General features: G+C 35.2%; 4 protein-coding genes across 5 annotated transcripts in view; 3 read left to right on the top strand and 1 right to left on the bottom strand.

Moving 5' to 3' along the window:
- The window catches only part of LOC123547398 (zinc finger protein 578-like), a 47,671-nt gene that overhangs the window by 7,118 nt on the left and 15,655 nt on the right, over nucleotides 1-24,898 (top strand). The window contains exons 4-5 of one of the 2 annotated variants that reach the window (XR_008372474.1): nucleotides 96-1,052; nucleotides 2,237-3,687. Coding sequence is in view for 1 of the 2 variants with exons in the window: in XM_045334472.2 (XP_045190407.2) it covers nucleotides 96-1,052; nucleotides 2,237-2,784 (1,505 nt within the window). In the remaining variant the exon portion in view is untranslated. Of the gene's footprint in view, nucleotides 1-95; nucleotides 1,053-2,236; nucleotides 3,755-24,898 lie in introns of those variants that run through there. The other variant, XM_045334472.2, reaches the window with a different exon arrangement.
- Nucleotides 10,177-12,054, bottom strand: LOC123548098 (uncharacterized). Its single transcript, XM_045335333.2, has 2 exons — nucleotides 11,642-12,054; nucleotides 10,177-11,508 (listed from the first exon to the last, which is right to left on the bottom strand). Exons 1-2 carry the CDS (start codon nucleotides 11,971-11,973, stop codon nucleotides 10,179-10,181), a joined length of 1,662 nt encoding a protein of 553 aa, XP_045191268.2. The 5' UTR covers nucleotides 11,974-12,054; the 3' UTR covers nucleotides 10,177-10,178.
- Nucleotides 12,824-14,352, top strand: LOC123548097 (ras-like GTP-binding protein rhoA). The gene has a single exon (XM_045335332.2). The coding sequence runs from the start codon at nucleotides 12,882-12,884 to the stop codon at nucleotides 13,461-13,463; it is 582 nt and encodes a 193-aa protein (XP_045191267.2). The 5' UTR covers nucleotides 12,824-12,881; the 3' UTR covers nucleotides 13,464-14,352.
- On the top strand, nucleotides 16,026-24,882 carry LOC123547397 (serine/threonine-protein phosphatase 6 regulatory ankyrin repeat subunit C-like). The gene is made up of 4 exons (XM_045334471.2): nucleotides 16,026-16,285; nucleotides 21,742-21,921; nucleotides 22,417-23,043; nucleotides 23,297-24,882. Exons 2-4 carry the CDS (start codon nucleotides 21,801-21,803, stop codon nucleotides 24,391-24,393), a joined length of 1,845 nt encoding a protein of 614 aa, XP_045190406.1. The 5' UTR covers nucleotides 16,026-16,285; nucleotides 21,742-21,800; the 3' UTR covers nucleotides 24,394-24,882.

The raw sequence follows: 24,898 nt of genomic DNA, 5'->3' as shown, positions 1-24,898 counted from the left end.
GTAGATCATATGATAAAGCTTGCAATTTTGTGTTGACCAGAAACTTTTGATCAAGCTGCTTTGATATTTATGTTGTTTTTTTTTCCATTTTGCAGAAGAGACTTCCTTCCACTTCGATGTTTTATGCTTGGAAGGAGATAGAAATAAACTTTTTAGTACAGACATTACGTCAAGTAGTACCGAAGATGAGAAATTTGGTAATGGTAGTACTGCGAACAGTTTTGTAAATGTGATTGTTAAAACTGACAACCCAGAAAATGGTAACAAAAGAAACAAGAGTGTTAATGGTACCCAAAATATTGAATATGTAAATGGAATCGAAAGCAACAAGAGTGTAAATGGTACCCAAAATGATGAATATGTAAATGTCCAGTGCAGTAATGTTGTAAATGGCATCCAAGGCAGTTGTATTGTAGAAGGTGTCCCAGACAATAGTGTTGTAATTGTTAACCATGGCATCAGTACCCAAAATGATATCCAAGACAGAAGCATTTTAAATTGTGTCCCAGTTATCAGCTCTGCTTATGAGGAGCAAGTTAACCATGTTACTGATAATGCTCAGGTAAACGAAAATCAACAGTCTAGTAATGCTTGTAGCAAATTTGAACATAAAGAAGAAAGTTCTGATAAAACTGATAACGAGCAGACCTCAAAAGAACAGTTAAGACATTTGATATCAAGAGGAAAATTATTATCCATAAAGAACAAGAGAATACTGAACAAAGAGAGAAAGGTGTTACATCAGAAAAAAAATCTTAAACAATCAGGGAAATGTAACTCTTCAATCTCAGCAAAAAAGAAGCCAGTATTTTGTTCTGATTGTAAAGTTACCTTTACTTCACAGAAAAGATATGACACTCATAAGGCACGTAATAATGGACAATGTGTTTTTCCGTGCGGATTTTGTGACAAGGTGTTTTTGTACAGGAAATCACGTCACGATCTGCACGTGCGTTCTGCTCATTCCAAAGAGCGTCCCTTCAAGTGTGATGTTTGCCAGAAAGGATATGTTACTTCCGATAAGCTCAAGATCCACAAACGTGTGCATACTGGTAAATGTTATAAATATCTTCCTTTCTTCAGTTAAATATGTGCACATGTATTGTCATATGACAGTTGAAGCAAACAACTAGGTTAATCAATATAGAGAACTCAAGGCTGCTTTTGTAGAAGTTGTGAGTTTGATTTCTGTCAGTTTGAATGCTCCCTATAAGACTGCTTGCTTGTGTGGAAGTTGTTTGTTTGATTTCCGTTCAATTATGTGCACCCTATAAGACTGAGAGTGTAGGTATATAGAAGTTCTGAGTTTAATTTCCTTCCCATCAACGAGATTGCTCCCAGTAAGAGTGCCTGTGTAGAAATAGACTGGCTCCCGTCCCTTTGTTTGTTCTTATTTACATATATCAGTTTTCTTCATTAAGAGGGAAGTAACTCCAGAAGGTTGTTTCTGCATTGAGATTTTTTATTGCCCCTGGCTCCGAACATAAGTTCAGCCATCAGATAAAATTGTGCTATTTTACAGACGTAAAATTTTCTTCTAAAATGTTTCCAGTATATATATAAAAATAACCATGCAGCCAGGGAGCCTGGCTAGTGTAGAAATTGTCAGTTTAGTTTTCATAATTCATGTTAGTGCTTCCTGCAAGACTGAGTGTGTAGAAATTGTGAGTTTGATGTGAGTGCTCTCTGTAAGACTACCTGTTATAAAGTTGTGAGTTTAATTTCCTATCCATCAACACGAGTGCTCCCTGCAAGACTACCTGCATGGAGGATGGGAGTTTTATCTCCTTCTATGTGATTGCTCCTTGCAAAGCAGCCTGTTTTGAAGTTGTGAGTTTGATTTCAGTAAACTTGAGTGCTCGCTACAAAACTCACCAAAACTTTTGGTTCAATAAATAGGCTTACACAATTTTGATTTAATGTTCAGGTTATGGCCCTTTCAATGCAGTTTTCGAAAATGTGTATGTCATTAAATGTCATAACTAACAGTTTTGACCTTATATTTCTTGGACAGCAAAGTAAATATGGCATTTAACCATTACTAAATAATGAGTAACAAAGTTATTGTACAGTACAACCTCTCCAGAGCGGCCCTGTCTTAAGCAAAAAACCTCTCTATAACAACATCATCAAAATTTCCTTAAACTGAAATATACTATCAAATTTACCTCTCACCAGAACACAAAGGGTGTTGCTTCACAGAGGTTGCACTGTATGTATATATTTTACATTGCAGGTGAAAGACCTTGTGTCTGTGAAGAGTGTGGGAAAGCCTTCTACAGCCGGGGTGATCTCTCAACTCACCGGGAATACCACCATATCTCCAAGGAGAGACAGGACAATGTAACTTGTGATCTGTGTAATTTAACATTCTGTAACCAGCGTTACCTCGCATACCACAAAAATGTTACTCATAGTACAAGACGGGATTTCCATTGTCAGGCTTGCTCGAAAAGTTTCAAAAGTAACTCGTCATTAAAACGCCATTTGAAATATATACATTCGGAATCTAAAAATTTCAAGTGTGATGCCTGTGATAAATCTTTCAAAACGGCAGGATCATTGAAAAAGCATAAAGTACGGCATGTCGGTGAAAGATCTTTCTTCTGCAGTGAATGTAATAAAGGTTTCTACGAAAAAGCCAAACTTCACCAACATTTTCGCACTCATACTGGTGAAAAACCTTATAGGTGTCACCTGTGCGAATACAAATGTGCGCTTTCAGGTAATCTTAGTAAACACATGAAAACACATTATCGAGAATTGACAAATGCTGTGTCATAGTAAAGCTGCTGTTTTTATCTTAAAGGGACTCATTACCAAATAGGGCATTTTATAGGATATGTTTGAAGCCCTTGGGCTTACTGTATATTTACATTGTATCAGCAGTATCTGTCAAGATTTTATGGTAATATCTTGTATACCATCAAAGATATTTACTTCAAACTTGGAACACTTGTTTATTATAACAGTCTCTACCTGTAGGCAAGAGTACATAACTCTGTCAAATATTTTGGCTGAATAATGGCCCTTTTTACCTCGACTATTCAAAGAATATGGAGAGCTATACTACTCACCCCGGCGTCGGTGTTGGTTAAAGATTTTATGAAATGGTAATATTTTGTATACCATCAAGGATATTTACTTCAAACTTGGAACACTTGTTTATTATAACAGTCTCTACCTGTAGGCAATAGTACATAACTCTGTCATGTATTTTGGCTGAATTATGGCCCTTTTAGGACTTGGAAATTGGTTCAGTTTTAGTACAAGTACATATTTTGTCAAAACTATTTGAAATGTGGCTTTGAAACATTGAAAACTTGTTTAATATATTAGTATCTATCTATAGGCAAGAGTACATAACTTTGTCATGTATTTTGGCTGAATGATGATCCTTTTTGGACTTGGAAATCAGTTAAATTTTTCATACCAGTCCATATTTCGCTTAACCTATTTATCATATGGCTTTGAAACTTTGGTCACTTGTTTACCAGCATAGTCTACATTATTATGTAGGCAAGACTACATAACTAGGGCAATGACTTTAGCTCAGTAATGGCCCTTTTTAGCTCGACTATTCAGAGAATAGTAGAGCTATTGGACTCGCCTGTGCGTCGGTGTCTGTGTCCACGTCTGCATCGGCGTCCCGATTTAAGGTTTTGTATGTAAGCTAGTATCTCACAGGTTCCATAACTCTATTTTGCTTTTTTACAAAATTATGCCCTTTTTTCGACTTAGAAATTTATTGGTAAGTTTTGTATGTAAGCTGGTATCTCAGTACCACTTGGAATGGAGTCCCATTAAGTTGTGTAACTGATTCACAGTTCCATAACTCTATTTTGCTTTTTTACAAATATGCCCCTTTTTCGACTTTTTTAAAAGTTTTGTATGTAAGCTAGTATCTCAGTACTCACTAATGGGAATGGATTGAAACTTCACACACTTGTTCACTGTCATGATCTGATATGCACAAAGCATGTCCCATAACTCTACTTTGTTCTTTTCAAAATTATGCCCCTTTTTCAACTTAGCAGTTTTTGGTTAAGTTTTTGTATGTAAGCTGGTATCTCAGTATCCACTAATGGGAAAGGATTGAAACTTCACACACTTGTTCACTGTCATGATATGGCATACAGTGCAAAGGTTCAATAACTCTACTTCGCACTTTACAAAATTATGCCCCAACTTAACAGTTTTTGGTTAAATTCTTCTATGTAAGCTGGTATCTCAGTACCCACTAATGGGAATGGATTGAAACTTCACACACCTGTCCACTGCCATGAGCTGATAAGCACTATGCAGGTTCCATAACCCTGTTTTGCATTTTTACTAAAGTATGCCCCTTTTTCGACTTTTGTATTCATTCAGTTAACAAGGCTGTTGAATAGTCGAGCGTTGCTGTCCTCCGACAGCTCTTGTTTGACATAGAAATTAGTTAAGTTTTGCATACCATTCCATATTTTGTCTAAACTGTTTGATATATGGCTTTGAAACTTTTAACACTTGCTTACCATCATGGTCACACATTGCCATATAGTGCAATACTTACCCAGTTCCACAATTACTGGTACATTGTTTGTCTTATCTATTTTTCTTCTTTTGTCTGAAAATCTCTGGTAACATTTTGACCCCATACTAACAACAATTCTTTGAATAGTCGAGCACGCTGTCAACAGACAGCTCTTGTTAGACTTGGAAATTTGTTCAGTTTTTGTACAAGTCCACGTTTTGTCAAAACTATTTGACGTGGCTTTGAAACTTTGAAAACTTGCTTATCATTATGATTTCCATCTGTAGGCAAGAGTACATAACTCTGTCAACTATTTTGGCTGAATTTTGACCCTTTTTGGACATGGAAATTGGTTAAGTTTTCGTACAAGTACATATTTTGTCAAAACTATTTGAAATGTGGCTTTGAAACATTGAACACTTGTTTTCATCATAATCTCCATTTGTAGGCAAGAGTACATAACTGTGTCAGGTATTTTGGCTGAATTATGGCCCTTTTCAGACTTGGAAATCAGTTGAATTTTTCATGCCAGTCCATATTTTGCCTAACCTGTTTGTCATATGGCTTTGAAACTTTGACCACTTGTTTACCATCATAGTATACATATGTAGGCAAGACTGCATAACTAGGACAATGACTTCAGTTATGGTCCTTTTTTGACGTAGAAATAAGTTAAGTTTCGTATACTATAATATTCCATATTTTGTCTAAACTGTTTAATATATGGCTTAGAAACTTTGAACACTTGCTTACCATTATGGTCACACATTGCTATATAGTGCCAGACTTATGCAAATCCACAAATACAGGTACAATGTTTGTCTTATCTATTTTTCTTCTTTTATATGAAAATCTCTGGTAATATTTTGACCCCATACTTCCATCAATTCTTTGAATAATCGAGCACGCTGTCAACAGACAGCTCTTGTTATAATATTGCAACTACTGAATAAAGTTCTGTTTATCTTAATCTACAAGAAACTTGTATGTAACTCATTTAAATGCTTTTTTAAGCCTTTTTCTTTCATGTCTCTATTAAAGCAATTGTTGTTACAATTTCTGTGTTTAGGATATATTAATGGAGCATACAACAGTTTACATCTATTTTGTTATCACTGCATAGTTTGGGAAAGTAAATATGTTCTGTTTGTCTAATTTTTTTTTTTTTTTTTTAAAGATAAGTTTGTTCAGTCGAAGAATGTTTATTTTGTCCATGTGCTTATTGTATTATCATGTTTCTACCAATTGCTAAGGTAGATACCCATACTCAATTATATGAAAAAAAGAAGTAAGAAAACAAACAGTATTAATGAAATTTTGTATTTCATATACAGTTCGTTTTTATATACTAATCATCCCAGTATATGTGCAGTATCATTATGTATCCCACCACACAGTGGTGTGGGAGACAGATTGATTTACTCCTACTGTCACAAAGCTTGTCTGCACTCTAAGTCAAACATTTCTCATCCGATCTTCACCAAACTTGAACAAAATGTGTTTGACCACAAGACCTCGGCAAAGTTCGATAACTAGCCAAATCAGCCAAGACACTTCGGAATTATGGTCCTTGAACATAATTACCAACAACTACCGGTGCAGCATTGTAGACCACTTTGTTACTCCACTCCACTACCGCCGATACAGCATTGTAGACCGGTGCAGCATTGTAGACCAGTTACCACTACCGACACAGCATTGTAGACAGGTTACTCCAACATGTGAATACCAATAGGCCACAAACAGTATACAAAGACAGACTTACTATTCAGGTGGTTAGGCAGTTGTGGGAGACATGCGCTTTTCTCAAAAGCACCTCTAGTTTTAGCTGAAATAAGCATTTTTTTTGCACAAATGAAAGTGCTGCTTGCGAGCTTTTAGAATCATTGAATGTCTTGCATTAGTTCACGTTTTTATTTCAGTGCATCCTAATCCATCAAGCCGATTTCAGTCAAACTTAACAGGAATGTTTTTTCAGTGGTCCACTTTCAGTTTCCCTCAAATTTACATTATTTATGCATAACTGTTTTTACCATGGCAACCAAAGAAAAAACTTCCAAAGTCTTCTTCTTAGAATCTACTGACCCAGTTTTGAAATACTTTCACAGCAATGTTCTTTTGATGACATTCTAGGATGAGTTTGATGCAAGATCACTAGGTCAGATCATGGAAATACCTTGCTACTATTCTAGAGACTTCATTTTCTTCCTAATCTCCATAACCATGGTCAGAATGAGTGTCCCCGGACAATTCTAGGTGAAGTTTGAAACTAGGCTACCTTCAGTCAAAAACTTGGTCACTAAGTCAAATCATAGAAAAGTTTTAACACTATAGAGGCCATTTTCTATTTAACCTACAGAATGATTAATTGTCTTTATGGAATCTAGGTCAATTTCAAAAACGGGTCATCTGGGGTCAAAATCTAAAGTGTTAACAATCATATAAAAGCCTTTTTAACTCTACAAAGACCACATTTCCTTTATGCTCTTCATTAAACCTGGTCCTCAAGAAATTTAGGTATAGATTAAACAGAGTCACCTTTGTCTCACCAGAAAGTAGGTTGCTACTTCAAATCATATTAAAACATTGTTAATACTCGAGACCCAGCATGTTCTACCTTAGTCACAATCCTTGACTCCAGTTACCTGCCCTGACGGACAGACGGACAGAAGGTCAGACTGAAATAAAGAGAAAGTGATAATAAGATCACAAGTTACACTACTTCTACCTTACCTGCATGAAACATTAGAATGTTTGTCTAAATCAAATCTAGGTCAAGTCTAAATTTAGATCATTTAGTGTAAAAGTTTCATCAGGTGAGTACACATTGTCTTCATGATCCTCTTGTTCTAGGGATCATTTTGTGTAAAAAAAATGATCAGGTGAAGGATACAGAGCCTGCCTGACCCTCTTGTTTAAGGATGATGTTTACTTAAGATCTTGTTAGTGCATGTTTCCTATCTTTTTCTTTGGACATTCTAGCTCACAAAACCAAAGGTTCAGCGGAGCTGTTGATTTAAGTGGATAATCTGGTGTCAGCCCTTGCATTTTCTATTTAATTTAGATGAAACCTTGTCAAAATGATTGTCTTTACAAAATCAAGATTAAGTTTAAATTGGTTTGTCTGAAATATAAAAGTTTGACACTAGGTTAGACTATATAATAGCATTGAGAGGCCAAATTTTCTACCTTGTAAATATGAAACTTGTTTGTCTGTATAGAATCTATGCTTAAAACTAGGTCATCATTCTGTACTAAAAATACTGGGTTTCTATTCGTAGCAAAACGTAACTGTAGAGCCCAACATTAAACTTTCTCTAGGATATAGATCTATGTCTTAAAAGCATAGGTACTTGGATAAGCGATTTAGGAGCATCCTGTCCCTCTTGTTTGTTGATTTAAGGTCGTATGTCATACCGTGAGATAAAAGGAGTAGTGAGGTACAGGGCAAACTCCAACGCAGTGATCTCCCTTGCCGCTTCGCTCATCAATCACTGCGTTGGAGTTTGAGGTATATGGCTGTACCATCACGGTTGTGACGTCATGATTCTGTTTAGCGCGGTTACGATTGACTACACGTTTCACTTAACCCTTCATGGTATGAACATATATAATACTTCATGGATTTACAGTCCAATTTTAGGTAGATGATCCTGCTGTTCTTAATTAGTTTCTATGGTTAACAAAATAATTTACATATATATATGATATATATATATATAAACTGAAACGACATTCTTTAATATTGATTTTTATACAGCGATTAAAATAATTGTATAAAGATTTAATAACAAAATAAGACAATTTCGTGTATTGTTTAAATTGCTACTTCCACTATACCGGCCATACCAGGAAAACTCGTGTATTTTTGTGAGCGGGCATCAGAGTTGGCCCTGAACGGATATTGTTTCCTCGTGGAATATGTTCAAATTATGCCCTGAAATGATATGCTGTATGTTTTTAGCTCACCTGTCACAAAGTGACAAGGTGAGCTTTTGTGATCACCCTTCATCCGTCGTCCGTCGTCAGTCCGTGCGTCAACAATTTCTTGTCTGCACGATAGTGGTTTCATTTATGATTTTATTTTAACCAAACTTGCACACAACTTGTATCACCATAAGATCACGGTTCCTTTCTTGAACTGGCCAGATCCCATTATGGGTTCCAGAGTTATGGCCCCTGAAAGGGCCAAAATGAGCTATTTTGACATTGTCTGCACAATAGCAGCTTCATTTATGATTTGAATTTAATCAAACTTGCACAAAACTTGTGTCACCATAAGATCTCGGTTCCTTTCTTGAACCGGCCAGATCCCTTAATGGGTTCCAGAGTTATGGCCCCTGAAAGGGCCAAAATTAACTATTTTGACCTTGTCTGCACAATAGCAGCTTCATTTATGATTTGATTTTAACCAAACTTGCACACAACTTGTATCACCACAAGATCTTGCTTCCTTTCTTGAACTGGCCAGATTCCATCATGGGTTCCAGAGTTATGGCCCCTTAAAGGTCCAAAATTGGCTATTTTGGCTTTTGCAGCCATATAGAGACTTCATTTATGGTTTTATTTGATACAAACTTCCAAAATATCTTCAACAACAATAAATCTTAGATTCCATGACAAATCAGATCCAATTGTAGGTTCCGGAGTTATTTTATATCTGATTACCTCCCCTGATTGTAATCAAAATGGATTTATATCATTTAGTACTTATAGGACTTATTTGAAATTTCATTATTGTTATGAGTTGGACTGAGACAATCAGGGTAGATAACTATGGACTGATTTTATGTCAAATTACCTCCCTTTATTTCAAATTAAAATGGGTATATCTCCGTAACTAATGAAGATACTGATCTGAAATTTCATTTATGTCAGAGATTTATTTGGCAGATCCTTCTTTTGTTCACTTACAATATTTTTTTTTATTACTTCCCTTTTACGTTACTATAAATAGCTTATTTTTAGTAACTTTTTTATTATTGGCCGTAGGGAAAAACCGAGACCATTTTTCTGTGGTACAACATGGATGATACCTCCAATTTTTAGGTGTATTTTGACATATCTATACCTTGTAAGAATTTTTTTTTCTTTTTTGGTTAAATTTCTTCCCTTTGTTGTTCATGTCCTTTGGACTGAGATATCTTTTCTGAGGACCTTCTTGTCCTCAAGTGCAATGATAACAGGTGAGCGATATAGGGCCATCATGGCCCGCTTGTCTCAATTTCTTTTCAATGCCCATTATATATTTATAATTTAACGAAATGATTCTCAATTTCTTTTCAATGCCCATAATATATTTATAATTTAACGAAATGAAGAAAAGCACCAACAAAAATGTTTAAAAGACACAAGCGAAAAGAAAGAGTGCGATTACAATGGTTACATCAAGTCAGCTTCTCTGTTATCCTATAATTTGAAGTGACATTATCAGATAACACATATGCGACATATAAAACAAAAGATAAACTTTGTAGTCTGAATTGACAAGACCATACATTCAGCGTATTATATAATTGCGAGCATGAAATAGTCACATCATTTATCATTCGACATGATTCTACTAACGAGTCGTTAAGAAATATATACTTTGTATCATTTGCAAAAAAGAAAATACTGTTATAAGTCCTTTCCATCCCGTAGTCAAATGATTGTAAAAAATCATTTATACTAGTTCATATATGTCTATAGTATCTCTTAGATACGTAGTAACAACTAGTAGTTTTTGCTCTGGGCCAAAACAAGCTGACTGAGTATCTTTAACTTTTCCAATTATACCCAACTTCTTCTTTGTCTTCTCATTCATTTGGACAATATTGGACTGTCCCCAACCACAAGTGAATATATTTCCTCTACCATCGGTACAAACTGCCTCTAGTGGAACTAAATCGGGATCATTACATGTTGATTCATAATCCCCCTGCAAATCAACGGTAACCAAACCTTTGTAAACATCAGCTACATATATCCTATCTCCATTACTGCTGAGACTGATGTGTCGGTTGTCACTGAAAATGGTATTTCCTTGCTGGTCGGTTGTAATTTTGCGTAGCATAGAGCCATCCATATCATGAATATAGAGTGAGGCACTGCGGTCTGAGACAAACAGTTTACCATCCTTGTAGGCAAGACCAAAGCAACTATGATCTAACTTAAGTTGTTTTGTTGTTGTCATCTTGTTTCCAAGTGATACGAATTGAATAGATTTGTTTTGAAGGTTTACAGCAATTTTATCTTTACCAGTTTGACAGACAGCATTAGGCGAAGCTTCCAGGACTAGCTGATCCTTGACAGATTCTGAAGAAATATCTACACGTTTCAGGTTGTTGTTTTTTGAGTCAGCCAGTACTAATAAACCATCCGCAATGAAACATGAGCCAGAAAAATTACACCTAGTCCTATCATTTGCATATCTGATATTTACTTCATTCTTGCTTTTCACTTCATACAATGTAGTTTTTAACCCTGCAGAGACCATTCCTAATGTTTTCTCCTCATTCAGAAAAGCTTTAATTTTTGAATCGGCAGTAAATAAGATTTTAACATCCAAAGCTTTTCTCAGAACTCTTTCTGATTTTGTTGTTTCAAAAACACGTTTCTTTGCCATTTTAACAGAGACAAACTCTTGCGCTTTATTTCCAAAGGATTTGCTAACCTTTTCCGCTGACAGTCTTAGTTCATCAATGTACACCTGTGCAGCTTTGATCTCGTCTTCTATTTTTGTCCTCATTTTCCTGTGTTCTTCTTCCAAGTTTCTGATTGATTCGCTTTCAAGTGTGTCTAGCACAGCTTCCATTTCTTTTCGGAAATGCCTAATTGACTCTGCTGCTTTCACTTTGTACTGATCAAGCTCGATGACAAGATGTTCTCTTGCCTTCTTTATGTCTTCCATATTAGCCTTCTCTGCGAGTAGTTGTCCCTTTATTTCATCAGCAGTTGACTTCTCATATAAACTGTCTATTTCGTCAGGAACCGAGTGTATATTTTGGCACGTTCTGGAAAAGTAAATTAATATATCTGCATGTACTAGTAAGTGTCATTTTCAACATATATAACAGGATAAACGTCTTAAAACATTTTTGACTTTTTACTGTGATAAATTGTGCTAAAAGTCTATAAAATAGATACCTGTGCTTTAAAGCTACGCAAGTCGCACACACAATTTCATCGTGGTCTGCACAATACATGTCCAGCAGCTTACTCTTATGAACTGTACATCTTTCTACTGGGAAGCTTGGAAGTACTCTCTGCACATCAGTAGTACTGAAATTTGTTTTGTCAATGAATTGGTGAACACCCATTGCAGAGGGAAACAATTTGTGCAAGTCCGTGCATGGAGTACAGTAATAATCCTGACATTCTACACAATAGTTTTCTGCTTCTCTAATTATATTTTTATTAGCGCATATACAACATTTAAAGTTTATAAATTCGTCTGATCCATTGCCTCCAGTCGCCATTTTATCCAATTTGTTATTTCATTTCCTGGTAAGGAAGTTAAACTTGAAAATTCTTATGCGTATCTAGGCAGTATCAAGCTACTGATACCGTTATCTACAGTTCAATGTATATCAATCTTTGTTTATTTCGGGCGATGTGCTAGTTTTAAATGTTGGACATAATAAAAAGTAATCTTATTGTTCCGATCAATAAGTAGATTGATATCTACTTCAAGTGCTACTAATCACATTTTAAATTTTAATGTTGGTTTTTAGGTTAACTTGACCATTAACGTGAACGAACTCCAGAAAATATGATTTAATCCCAACAACTCCGAGTTAACAGAATTTCAGCGCTTTTGGTGTGTTTGGAATATTTTTAAGGATTTTTTATGTATAGATCTACAGCAGTATTTTGTCTGTAGGTATTTGATAGTTTTTAATTAGTTAGTTTTGTGAAAATGACCCCCAGAATACCACAGACGTTCTGGGTACAAAATCTTTTCGGGGGAACATGCCTAGAGAGCCTCTATCTAGCTACGCTCCTGAACATGTTATTTTTTTTTTTGCTGGTAAAAATGTGTTACCTTATTTACGGATTCGCAAATATTGAAAATAGTCATGGAAAACACCAATTTTTATACAAAATGTCGCAAAAGAGCTGTGCAAAAATACTTCAGACAAATTTAATATACGATTTGTTCGTTTCATATTAATCATTGATCTAGATATCCATAAGCTAAATTTAGTATTTAATAGCGACCAATGAATGCAATCAATTTTTAGTTATTTTTAGATCAGATACTCCGTATACTTATTTATAGAATACATGGACTGGGTATAAAACATGCGTTGAACGCTACGCTAGTATACATTCAAAAGTACTTTCAAAGTTTTTTCGAAGTAAAGCTCAATACAACAATCGACCAATGACTTCAATACGTAAAAAACTTGTGGTAGTTGGGGATGGTGCTTGTGGTAAAACATGCCTACTTCATGTGTTCAGCAAAGGTTCGTTTCCAGACTTTTATATACCCACTGTGTTCGAAACCTATGTAGCAGATATTGAAGTAGATGGAAAAGAGGTTGAGCTGGCTTTGTGGGATACTGCCGGCCAGGACGATTATGACAGATTACGACCGCTCTCCTATCCAGACACTGATGTTATTCTTTTGTGTTTCTCTATTGACGCTCCAGACAGCCTGGAGAATATACGCGAGAGGTGGACACCAGAAGTTAAACACTTCTGTACAAATGTTCCTATCGTTCTTGTTGGAAACAAGCAAGATTTGAGAGACGATGAAGATGTTAGGTGTGAACTTGCTACAATGAAACAAGAACCAGTGAAATTAGAGGATGGGCGTGCAATGGCTGAGCGTATTGGAGCTTTCTCCTATTTGGAATGTTCTGCCAAGAGCATGGACGGCGTAGTAGAGGTGTTTCAGGAAGCTACAAGAGCTGCGCTACAAGGCAAAAAGAAGAAAAAGAAGAAAACGTGTAGAATATTCTAACATTTTAGACTTTTACAGCAGCCAGACTAATCACTGTAATACTAAGTACACGGACAGTGTAACAGAGGTGTTTGAGCAAGCTAGAACTGCGCTACAAGGCAAACAGAAAAAGAAGACAAAGTGTGGAATATTCTAACATTAAAGAGATTTTCGGCAACGGAGCAAACAACAAGAGCTGCGCTGCAAGTAGAAAAGAAGAAGATGACAAAGTGTAGTAAAGTTTAATATTTTAGACTTTTACAGGAACAAACTAATTACTGTATTGCTTAGAGCACGGACGGGGGTAAGATTAGCCTTGATCATTTGGCTTATCGGTATGACTTACTTTATGATCTGATATTTTAGTTATCACGCTGTCCCGAAACGTCCTATTATTTGGACTAGGGTAAGATATGTGTTTGAGAAATACAACTGAATACTGTTTAGCTTAGAACATGGAGGGCGTTCGAGATAAATTGAGCAAGCACTTTTTTGTGCTACCAGTAAACGTTAAAGAATAAGATAAAGTATTGAATATCTTACCATAATAGACTTTTACTGCAACGTTTGCTATTTGATAAGCTTATAAGACATAAATCATATGCTTCATGTTGCAAAACTTTACAATGTGATTATATATTTTCTGTAGGATTTAGAAATATCTGTTTAAAAAGGAAAAAATCAACAGCTGTTTATCATCTAGTTACATGAGAAAGCATTTGTATTATATTTCTATTATAACTGTGATATTTTATTTGTATTCTAGATTTGTGAGATCCGAATGTGTTCTTTTTGAAGTTGTGAAAATCTTATGAAAATGAAAGGTTATGAATGTTTAATACTGTATTAATGCATAAATATGTGTACATGTGTGGTAAACATTTTAATTGTTAATGAAATTGTATAAGAATTAATGAGTCAGTTTATCATAAAATGTAATCTTTTGTTTTCCCAAAAGAAGTAAATCTTACTTCAATTTCTTGTCAGTTTACAGTAGATACAATTTAGAGTATTGTAAAAACTGAAAGTAAAATAATCTTTGGGAGAATTCATATTGGTATTTGGGATGAATAATGGAGCGAAACAGCTAATTTTTGAAATGTAATTTTTGTCTCCATTTCGTACGCACGAAGAGTGACCACCCTTCCCTCCCGCTTCCCACGCTCTGTTAGCTATCCTATTGTTTGACCCACCAAATTTGTATCAACGAGGATATCTCCTCCAGACCCAGATATAAGTATACTTCAGGTCTCAATAGGTGATACTAGAAACAATTATAATAATGAGGATGATGATATTCTCGTTAAATACAGTTGTTGTTGTTGTTATAAGAACAACTGTTTTAGCGAGGATATAGAGAGTATTTGTTTCTTTCCGTGTAAGATAATATTTTAAAAATATCAAGAGTACCAAGCTGCCACATTAGACGCCCGTCGTAGGAAATTACTATGACTTAAAATGTTCCAGCTATTGTGCAGACTAGCGGTCAGTGTTTTCAAGTTCGCTTAATTCAAGGGCCATACCTGCATGGCTACAAAGACTGAGTGGTTGACGGACCTTAAGCATTCTGACTGTACAGTGAACAGTTTTTAAGCAAACACTTAATTTTCGCAATTTTAAGTAATTCAAGCGCCATAACTGAAGGTTGCTGGGTCTGTCCGCCTTGTTATAGAATTTATTCATGAATATTGACTTAGTTTATTGAGCATTAGATAAAAACTTCTGAAGTTTAAGAGTGGACACTTTCAGTTTCCGCAAGTTGTGGTAATTCAAGGGCCGTAACTCCAGAGCTACTGGACAATCCGGATGGTTATCGAACTTTACCAATACATTGAGACCCAGTTTGATTTTAAAGTGGATGATAGAGACAAGATAAGAGAGGTAGCCCAAGATATAGACAGTTTCTGATTCATTAGTCACCGCTAGAGAGGGATTTAAGAGGTTATCGAACTTAGGCAAGATATTATGCGACTGAACAATGTGGCCAAGTTTGATGAACATTGAATAAGGACTGTTCAAGTCAGAGAGCGGACTATGTCAAAGTTTTTGGCAATCACGAGTAATTCAGGGGTTATTACTTTAGAGAAATTAGTAGGATCGGACTGGTTATCGAATTTGTCCGAGATATTATGGATCAAGTTGATGAACAAGCCGGATAGGAACTGCTCAAGTTCGAGAACGGACAAGTTCTTTGGACGCCGCCCACCGTAGTATGTGATGCCATAATTCATTCAGTTTCACGGGCGTACAAAAATGATAGTGTATATTAATTTGCTGTTGATATACGACGTCCGTTTTCTTTTTTTTTTTTTTGTGAAAATTATAAAAAAAAAATACCTACGGTGATTGCCGCTCAATACCCTTGTCATGGGTTCGAACCCGCATCTTCAAACGATCATGCCACGGAGTTAGATGCCATCAATAATTTACTTAGAAGGGTGGTCTAGATCAATTATATAAACCGAACTATTTTACCGATATGCCGTAAAACCTTCTTTGTTTGTACTTTAATTCAATAATTAAACCCCTGGGAATCGTTCTCTTTGGCGCCGCTTAATATCATTTACGCGCAAGTTCTTTCTTGTTAAGGAGTTTGTCTCTATACACAAATTTCATTATGGTTTGTAGTGTATAATACACAAAAGAGCGCCGAATGAAAATAATCGATGATAAAGATTGATTTACCTATTGACAGCAGATATATCGGCTGTACCGTGTAGCCCATTGCTTTTAAATATCATGGATTAAAAACACAATGCCAGCATGATAACATTTCCTTCGTTCTTCAGAAAGACACTTTGGATTTATATCTGCCACGAGGACAGTTTCCTTTAGGAAAGAAGGTATGTCAAAATTGTTAGATATACTATAACAATGCCGCTAATGTTTAAACTAATTATTTATAGTCCAGTTCGCATAAAGTTTAATAGTGGACTATAACTTTTGACCCAGTGACACAGTTCTACCATATGTTTTGGGTGTTATTAATAATGAAAAATTAAAATGGAGCAAATACATAATTATCTTACGCTAGAATGCGACTTGAAGTATCTCTGTGTGCTATAATGCTTAATCTTTTGGTTTTGGAATACATATTTTGTCTAATATAAAAAAAACTGTATACTGAAATATGTATGTCTAAGTTTAAAATTTCAGAAATATTCACAATATAGGTAACGCTCAAAAATAAAAAGGTATTTCAAATATTTGTAGTTTTAATCGATTATGATTTTAAGCCTTTTATTTGTAATAAAATGGTTCAGTATGTTCAAATCATGGGAGAGTATTTTCTTTAGCTTTAGCTATCAAGTTTTGCGGTTTAAATTCATGTTAAATATTCAAGTAGAAAAAAAATTCCTTTGTTCCACTGCTTTAATAAATGCACTCAGTGTATGACAGCTGTTAATCCATAAAATAGCAAAGTCCTTGTATTTTACATATAATAAAGACATTAATTCAATGCATGTTCAATTCTTTTCGTTACTATGTATAGAAACTCATTAAATGAAACCTGCTAAGTCATGTTTCAGATTGTTTTAATTCCTCTGAGATTAAATAAACGAAACACACACACAAAACACGCTGTAATTATCTTTTTCTTTACAAAGTCTCGAAGTACATTTTTACACGAACAATGTCAATGTTACGCGCATATAGCCAATCTGCACATTTGGTAAATCGCGCAGCGCAAATAACCAATTTGTTATCTGCGCAACGATTTGTAAATCGGACAACCTTATATATTTCTTATATGCGCAGGGCAACTGTCTTGCGCGTTTGGTAAATGAGTCTGCGCTTTTAACATATGGATGATATCTCCCGATAAAATTGAATATCATTAGAGTGTTAGACTTGTAGGCCTACCTGACGGTGATCAGGCACGCGTAAAGGTGTGAATTTGTAAAAAAAAAGAAAACCATTTTTTAAAGTAAATGAGCGTATTTATGCGGTAATTTCTCACGTCCCTGGTAGTTTATGGCCTATAATTTTCTGTTGACGACGGTATTAAGAGTCATTTGTCATAGGTGTTAAAAACGTTAAAATGATACAAAATATCCCAAGTATATTTAATAACACAAGTATTTTTTTATTTATTGTTATACTCTTTTTTTTAACTTTTAAACGCCGTAGCCTGTGCGGGACGTCGATCCTGCGCTAATAGAAAATCTGGAAATTACTCTGATAATATGCATATCTGCCATAAACCATGCTAACTTTTACATTGTTTAACAATTACAGACTGATATTGCAAATCTTGGTTTTAAAAATGTGTCATAAATTTATTTCAACATCATTAAATTCATGGGAGTCGGTCACCTGGTTTCAATACCTGCAATATGATACAATATGCAATAAAACTCAAACATGCGTGAAGGTGTGATTTCCTTCGGATAGCCACATCGTCCTCTCTATTCTTTTTATAACTAAAGTATTTTACTTCATTCGATCACACGCAGTCATTTTATACCGAATATAGAACATAAAGGAGACTTACATAACAGACTGAATTGCCACACACTTACCACATTTCACCATATCGCTTTTCTTTTCATCATATTGAAAAAGCGCAATTCTTTTTACCGACGAGAGCATATCTCTTGACATGACCAAGATTAAAAATAAAACAAAAATAAGCAGAATTAAAAGACGAACTTACAGATCTTTTATACTTATATAATTGTTTAATGTTTTATAGTGAGATAAATAGAATGAATAACTAATAAAATTCCTCAAAATGTGAACGAAATTTTACATTTTGTAGGTGTGCAAGATGTGTGTCCTGCGCTAATAGAAGTCTGAAAATTACTCCAATAACTTGAATATCTTTTATAAACCATTTTAACTTTTACTTCGTTTTTCGATTACAATCTAAAAATGTAGCTTTTGAAAATCTGAATATAATGTTTCATCCGTAGCCTGCGCGGGATATTGTTCCTGTGCTAATAGCAGTTTCTGAACTGACGTTGATATTTGCAACATATTTAAATTCTAAAAGATACTATTTATGTAACTTCATAAAAATGTTTTCGGAGTAGAAAAAAATAGAAAGAAGTGTGATTTCCGTCAAAACGAGAACGAAATATTACATTTGTTATCTGTGCAAGATGTGTTTGCCCTGCGCTAATAAAAAATCTGGAAATAATCCTGTAAACTATGATATCTTTCATAAACCATGCTAACTTTATCATTGTTTTATGATTACAGGCTGAAATTGTAGCTTTTGCCAAATGAATATTTTGTTACATCTGTATCCTGCGCGGGATGTCGGTCCTGCGCTAATAGCAAATCCTGAAATGACGTCGATATTTCAAACATATTTCAATTCTAAAAGATACCATTTATGTAACTTCTTAAAAAATGTTTTCAGAGTAGAAAATAATTAGAAAGAAAAGGGGTTTTCGTCATAGCGAGAACGAAATATTACATTTGTTATCTGCGCAAGAGTTTAAGTTAACATAGTTTATGAGAAACATTCAAGTTATCAGAGTAATTTCCAGATTTATTATTAACGCAGACACACACATCTTGCGCGGATAAAAAATGTAATATTTCGTTCTCGTTATGACAGAAATCACTCTTTTTCTATTCATTTTTCTACAGTATTCATTTGAAAGTTACATAAATGGTATGTTTTATGAATGAAATATATCTGAAATACAGTGAAATTTCAAACTTTGCTATTAGCGCAGGACCGACCTGCCACGCAAGTTACAGGTGTAACATCATAGATCCATTTTGATTTGTAAAAAAACCCTATAGTTTTAGTCTGTAATCGTAAATCAAAGTAAAAGTTAATATGATTTATAAAAGATATTCAAGTTATCAGAGTAATTTCCAGATTTATTATTAGTGCAGACACACATCTTGCGCGGATAAAAAATGTAATATTTCGTTCTCGTTATGACAGAAATCACTCTTTTTCTATTCATTTTTCTACAGTATTCATTTGAAAGTTACATAAATAGTATGTTTTATGAATGAAATATGTTTGAAATACAGTGCAATTTCAAACTTTGTTATTAGCGCAGGACCGACCTGCCAAGCAAGTTACAGGGGTAACATTATAGATCCATTTTGATTTGTAAAAAAACCCTATAGTTTTAGTCTGTAATCGTTAATCAAAGTAAAAGTTAATATGATTTATAAAAGATATTCAAGTTATCAGAGTAATTTCCAGATTTATTATTAGCGCAGACACACATCTTGCGCGGATAAAAAATGTAATATTTCGTTCTCGTTATGACAGAAATCACTCTTTTTCTATTCATTTTTCTACAGTATTCATTTGAAAGTTACATAAATAGTATGTTTTATGAATGAAATATATCTGAAATACAGTGTAATTTCAAACTTTGCTATTAGCGCAGGACCGACCTCCCACGTAAGTTACAGGTGTAACATTATAGATCCATTTAGATTTGTAAAAAAACTCTATAATTTTAGTCTGTGATCAAAGGCCTACTCTTTATTCAATCGATTTTGTACTATAAAATAATAATAATAATATAGATAAGATCTGTAAGAATTTTCTTTTAATTCTGTGACTTTTTTATTTCATCTTTTATCTTAGACATGTTGAGAGATATGCTCCCGTTGGTAGAAAGAATATTATTGGGAAATTTCAAGATATTTCAATATAATAAAAACGATATTTTGCTAAGTGTGTGCTCGGGTGAAGTAGAAAATTATAAAAATAGCCTAAAACATACCAGGGGACGACGTGTGCAAGCTGGAGGAAATCACACCTTCACGCATGTTTGGGTTTTATTGCATCTTGTATAAGATTGGAGGTATTGAAACCTGGTCGACTGCCGTGAATTTACTGATGTAGAAACAAATTTATGACACATAATTTAAGTACCGAGATATTCAGCATTTGACATCTATATTTATTAATAAATTGACCAACTGCATGATTTATCAAACACGAAATGCAAATTTCTGATATATAAAGTTACATTTGTTATTTGCGCTGCGCATTTGCTAAATCGGGCAGGTTAAATTTATCCTGCGCAACGATTGGTAAATCGTTGCGCATATAACCAACGTACAAAAATTTGTTATATGCGCTGCGCGTTTGGTAAATAGCGCAGATTGGTTATTTGCGCTCAACATCAACACGATTTTTTTTTACAAATATTTAATTTCTTTTGAGGGCCGCTCCAACATGGATAAGTATTTGAGTACATATGGCCATTGAATCTGGGAATTGCAGTTTCTGACTACGAAACCATGGGTCGTGAGTTCGAGCACCTGCTCCTCTAACGAAAAATTCCTGACATTAGGATAAGAGCCCTGTGTATGGGTGCTTTATATCTGGCACGCTAAAAAAACAGGGAATCTTCTGGAATTCTGTGTCTTGCAGTAATCCCCACTAACATTACTATCCGTCTTCTAGAGAAGTTGCCAATATTGATAGCCGGTGGCGACTATAATGATGAGCTTACAAACGAACGAATAAACAAACAAGCAAACAAAAATTGAAGTTTCGATGCGACTTTAAAAAATGCGGCCATCCAATATATCGTGCATATTGCTAAAAAGCCTTCGTGCGGCACGACATTAAGATTTTATACTGACAATAATGTAAAACAGCGTCTTATCTAGCAAACATGCAATACATCAGACTAACGATCAATAAAAATCGCAGCAAAGCATGCCATTAATATTTAAACAGGTTCACACCTACCCGTATAACATGACAAAGGTTTATTTGTTATTCCGAGTAACTAATTGACACGTTTGGTAGATAGACCATATGGAATTATCAAAGATGGAAGAAAATTGAATAATTATTGTAAAAACAACAAAATTCGTCACAGGTTTTTTTTTCGCGAATTGCTGCTTTATTTTTGGAAGTTCCCATACGTATGTTATATCATAGTTCTCCATCAGTTGTTGTGGGATCTTTTTGAATTTTGGAAATATCTTTGATAATAATTTTATGGCGAAAAATGTGTTCTTCCCTGTGTCCATTATATTTTTGTTTAAAAGAAAATAGGGTTTTCGAAATTTTACAAACTTGGAAATTTTTCGCTCGAATGGTGAGATACAACTAAAATTTAAGAACAATCGATTCACAAATAAAATCAGAATTGAAATCTTAAACCATTTTGGTGCGATAAATAGAATTTAATACGATGGAAAACAACTATTTAATTATAATTTAGTTTAATTTACGGAGCTACGAGTCCGGGCCACTTCCCGAAGGAGACACATAGAATGAAGACCAATTATAAAAGGACTGCATACAGCTAGCGCTGTTCATTTATAAAACAACATCCACATTTTCTTTCAGAAATGCTAGTTTGTCGAAGAAAGTCAGAGAGTTAAGAAATGAAATAAAGGAAAACGAACATGGTGCAGGAGAGTCAGAAAATGGAAGCATTGATTGGTCACGTGATCAATGATGCTCCGCACGAATGTCTTCGAGAGCTGAACAGAAACCTCGACATTGTCGACGAAGACATAACTATTGGTACGTGTGACCCTATTTCCTTCACAATTTTCTTAATATTTAAAATGCAAACGCCTTCAGAAAAAAATTCTTAACGATACTACTGACGTCCATTAAGCGCAAGTCAGCCAGATATGTTCTTAGTTTTCTCGGTATAAAATCATGAATTCCCCTATCTTTATAGGACAGAACCATAAAAAGCTTAAAAGAGCCAAGAAAATGAGACTTAAGTATTCGAGTTAGGGTTTCAAAGGGTTTCAAAGATATAGTGAAAGTGCATCAAAATTAACATGAAATTCTAAATAAAAAGGAGGCATGATTGAATTTCTTGAAATACTAGTGCAAGAGTTATGACGATAAACTTTCACTTGGTACATAAATAATTTCTTATTATTAAGAACATCAGCCAAGGGATCGGAGTCTTTATAGACTAACGAATAGAATAGTTTGCTGCAATTTTTAAATTATATTTGTTTATAAATTGTAATTGTATATAGCCATTTGTTTTCATTTCAGATTGCACAACTTTGACCAATCACTGCGTCTGCGCAGAAAATTTCGAATACTTCCGGAAACCAGAACACATGTTACAATGCCTACGAAAACAGAAGTGTTTCCATTGTCAGAGATATCGTTGCATGGACAAGAAACATGAAATAGTTACAGCGTCAACAAAACTGATCCTTATTACAGCAGCAATGGGAAGCTTTGAGCTCTTCCGCTTCCTTCATAGACACGGATGTTGCCTAGAAACGAAATCAGGAATATTTGAACTTCGACCTTTACATTTAGCCATTGCAAATGGGCATTTTAACATTTTCTGCTATCTTCTAGCGCAACAGGTAGACGTGAACGCAACGATACGTTCTCAAGGGACTTCTTATTCGCCGTTGATGATGGCTGTGATGTATGGACAGGACGATATGGTGCGCCATCTACTGATGTGCAGGGGAATTAATCTGAGCTACCGTAATTCCATGCTTCAGTCCCCAGTCTTGTTTGCGGTACAGAACAACAATTTAGACCTGGTTAACATTCTGCTCGGTGCGGAGGAAGTGCTACAAAATAACCATCTCAGTGCACAGAAGAAAAAAATAAGAAACCTCCATCATCCGTGCGCCATGTTGGAAGCTCTCAAAAAGGGTAAGTGAAAGAACCCGCTTTAGATATGGTGTATATACCAAGTAGTGGAAATCGATACAGTGACATGTATCTTTTTTCTAGTCTGACATTTAAAGTCTACGCCTGAATATCAAAGCGAGTTTAAAAATTAAAAAAATCAGAAAGTTCACCTATATCTTTTAAATGAGTGCTGTTAATTATACTAGACACTTTAGGGTCTGTTATCTAACACACACGGCGTATTCCTTCATTCACTGTTATTGTTTATTTCCAGATAATATTACCGTATTGAAAGCTCTTCTTAGCAACGGGTGTCAAGCGGATTTCGTGTTCAGCGGCTACCACACGCAGACGACAGCGTTAGTTTTGGCGGCAGTTTGTAATTCGTTTAAATGTTTAGAACTTCTTGTTGACCACGGTGCTGATACAGAAGTTGAAGTGAATGGTTTCACGGCTTTAGACTGGTCAGAACAGTTGGACTGGACTGAATGTAGCAAGGCTTTACAAGGTGCTAAATTTAGGAATCTTCTGAAGGGTTTAGATAGTGACAATGATGCAAGCGGTTCAGAAGCTTCAGATGATATCGCGACAAGTCAAGATGTCACTGTCACTACTGACATTGCAGAACATGATGTAGACCATTGTCATCCCAATGATGAAGAAACTGAATGTACGGCTTCTGAAAACATAAGTCCTCTTTTCGCAATATGGAGTTTTATTCAATGGATTGACGTCAGCGAGCCTATACGGAGACTCATTGCGAAAGGCAATGACGTCAATACACGTGACAAGTATGGACGCACTTGCTTGCACGTGGCCGTTGAGGAACAAAATGTCAGCGGAGTAAGAACCTTGCTTCAGCTTGGTGCTGACGCAGAATTACGTGACGTCTGTGACGCCACACCATTGTGGCACGCGGTGTACTGGAACAAAGAAAGTATGATAAAAGAACTTATTTTTGCGAATGTGTCTCTGGAATGTCACGCGCGTGAGGATGCTTACCGCATTGGATTACCATGGGTTGACATTCCTCAGCTGGACAGTGCAAATTTAGAGTATAGATCAGCTCTTCACTCCGCGGTTAAGAAAAACTTTTCACAGACTGTTCGACTCTTTCTTGAAGCGGGTTATAAAACAGACAAGGAAAACTTTGAAGAGTTACTGTCTATAGCAAAACCGGACGTTAAAGAAATGTTATTAAAACAGTCTAGCCAACCACAGTCGTTATTCAACATAACGAGAAATTACATTCGACGAAAGTGCAAAAGAAAGATACACAGGCTTCTAAATGAAACAGATCTTCCACTCCGTGTTAAAGACTGCTTACTCCTTAGAGATATTGTTGATCTTAAAATTGAGCCAGACTTATAGCTAATGTTTATTCAGGGCCAACCTGAAAATTTTAATACGCTATGTGGCCATTGTTAGGAATGACGGTGTTTACATCAAAGCGCGTCTGCATTGTGAGATCAATGAGTAGTGAAAGATCAGTAGACATTGATGACTGGTTAAAGGCGAGACGTTGTTTTCAAACTACTAGTATAAGATGGCTGGTTAAAAGCCAGACATTGTTTTAAAATTTTAGATGGTTCGATAAATGTTAGATAGATTGTTACAGGGTATTGCAAAGAAAGATTGTTGGTTAAAAGCCAAGAGAGGACATTTGTCAAGTGAAAACTGCCTTATCTCTCAAAATTTGAGCATTCATTGCATGTGTTTATGCACTATGTGCATATTTGTCAAAACTCTACTGAAGCAGGTCTACGTTCCATCATTATATGTCTTTCTCCTCCGGTATTTTTGTCTAATTTCTATCTGTGTGGTGCAACCTAAAATAATAAATGGAACACCAGTAACAAAGATCTTGTAATTTACC

Source organism: Mercenaria mercenaria, chromosome 9 (genome assembly GCF_021730395.1).
Source record: "Mercenaria mercenaria strain notata chromosome 9, MADL_Memer_1, whole genome shotgun sequence".
NCBI classification, from domain to species: Eukaryota; Metazoa; Mollusca; class Bivalvia; order Venerida; family Veneridae; genus Mercenaria; species Mercenaria mercenaria.
The sequence above is the reverse complement of the archived record's forward strand: the minus strand, read 5'-3'. Positions and strand labels throughout refer to the sequence as shown.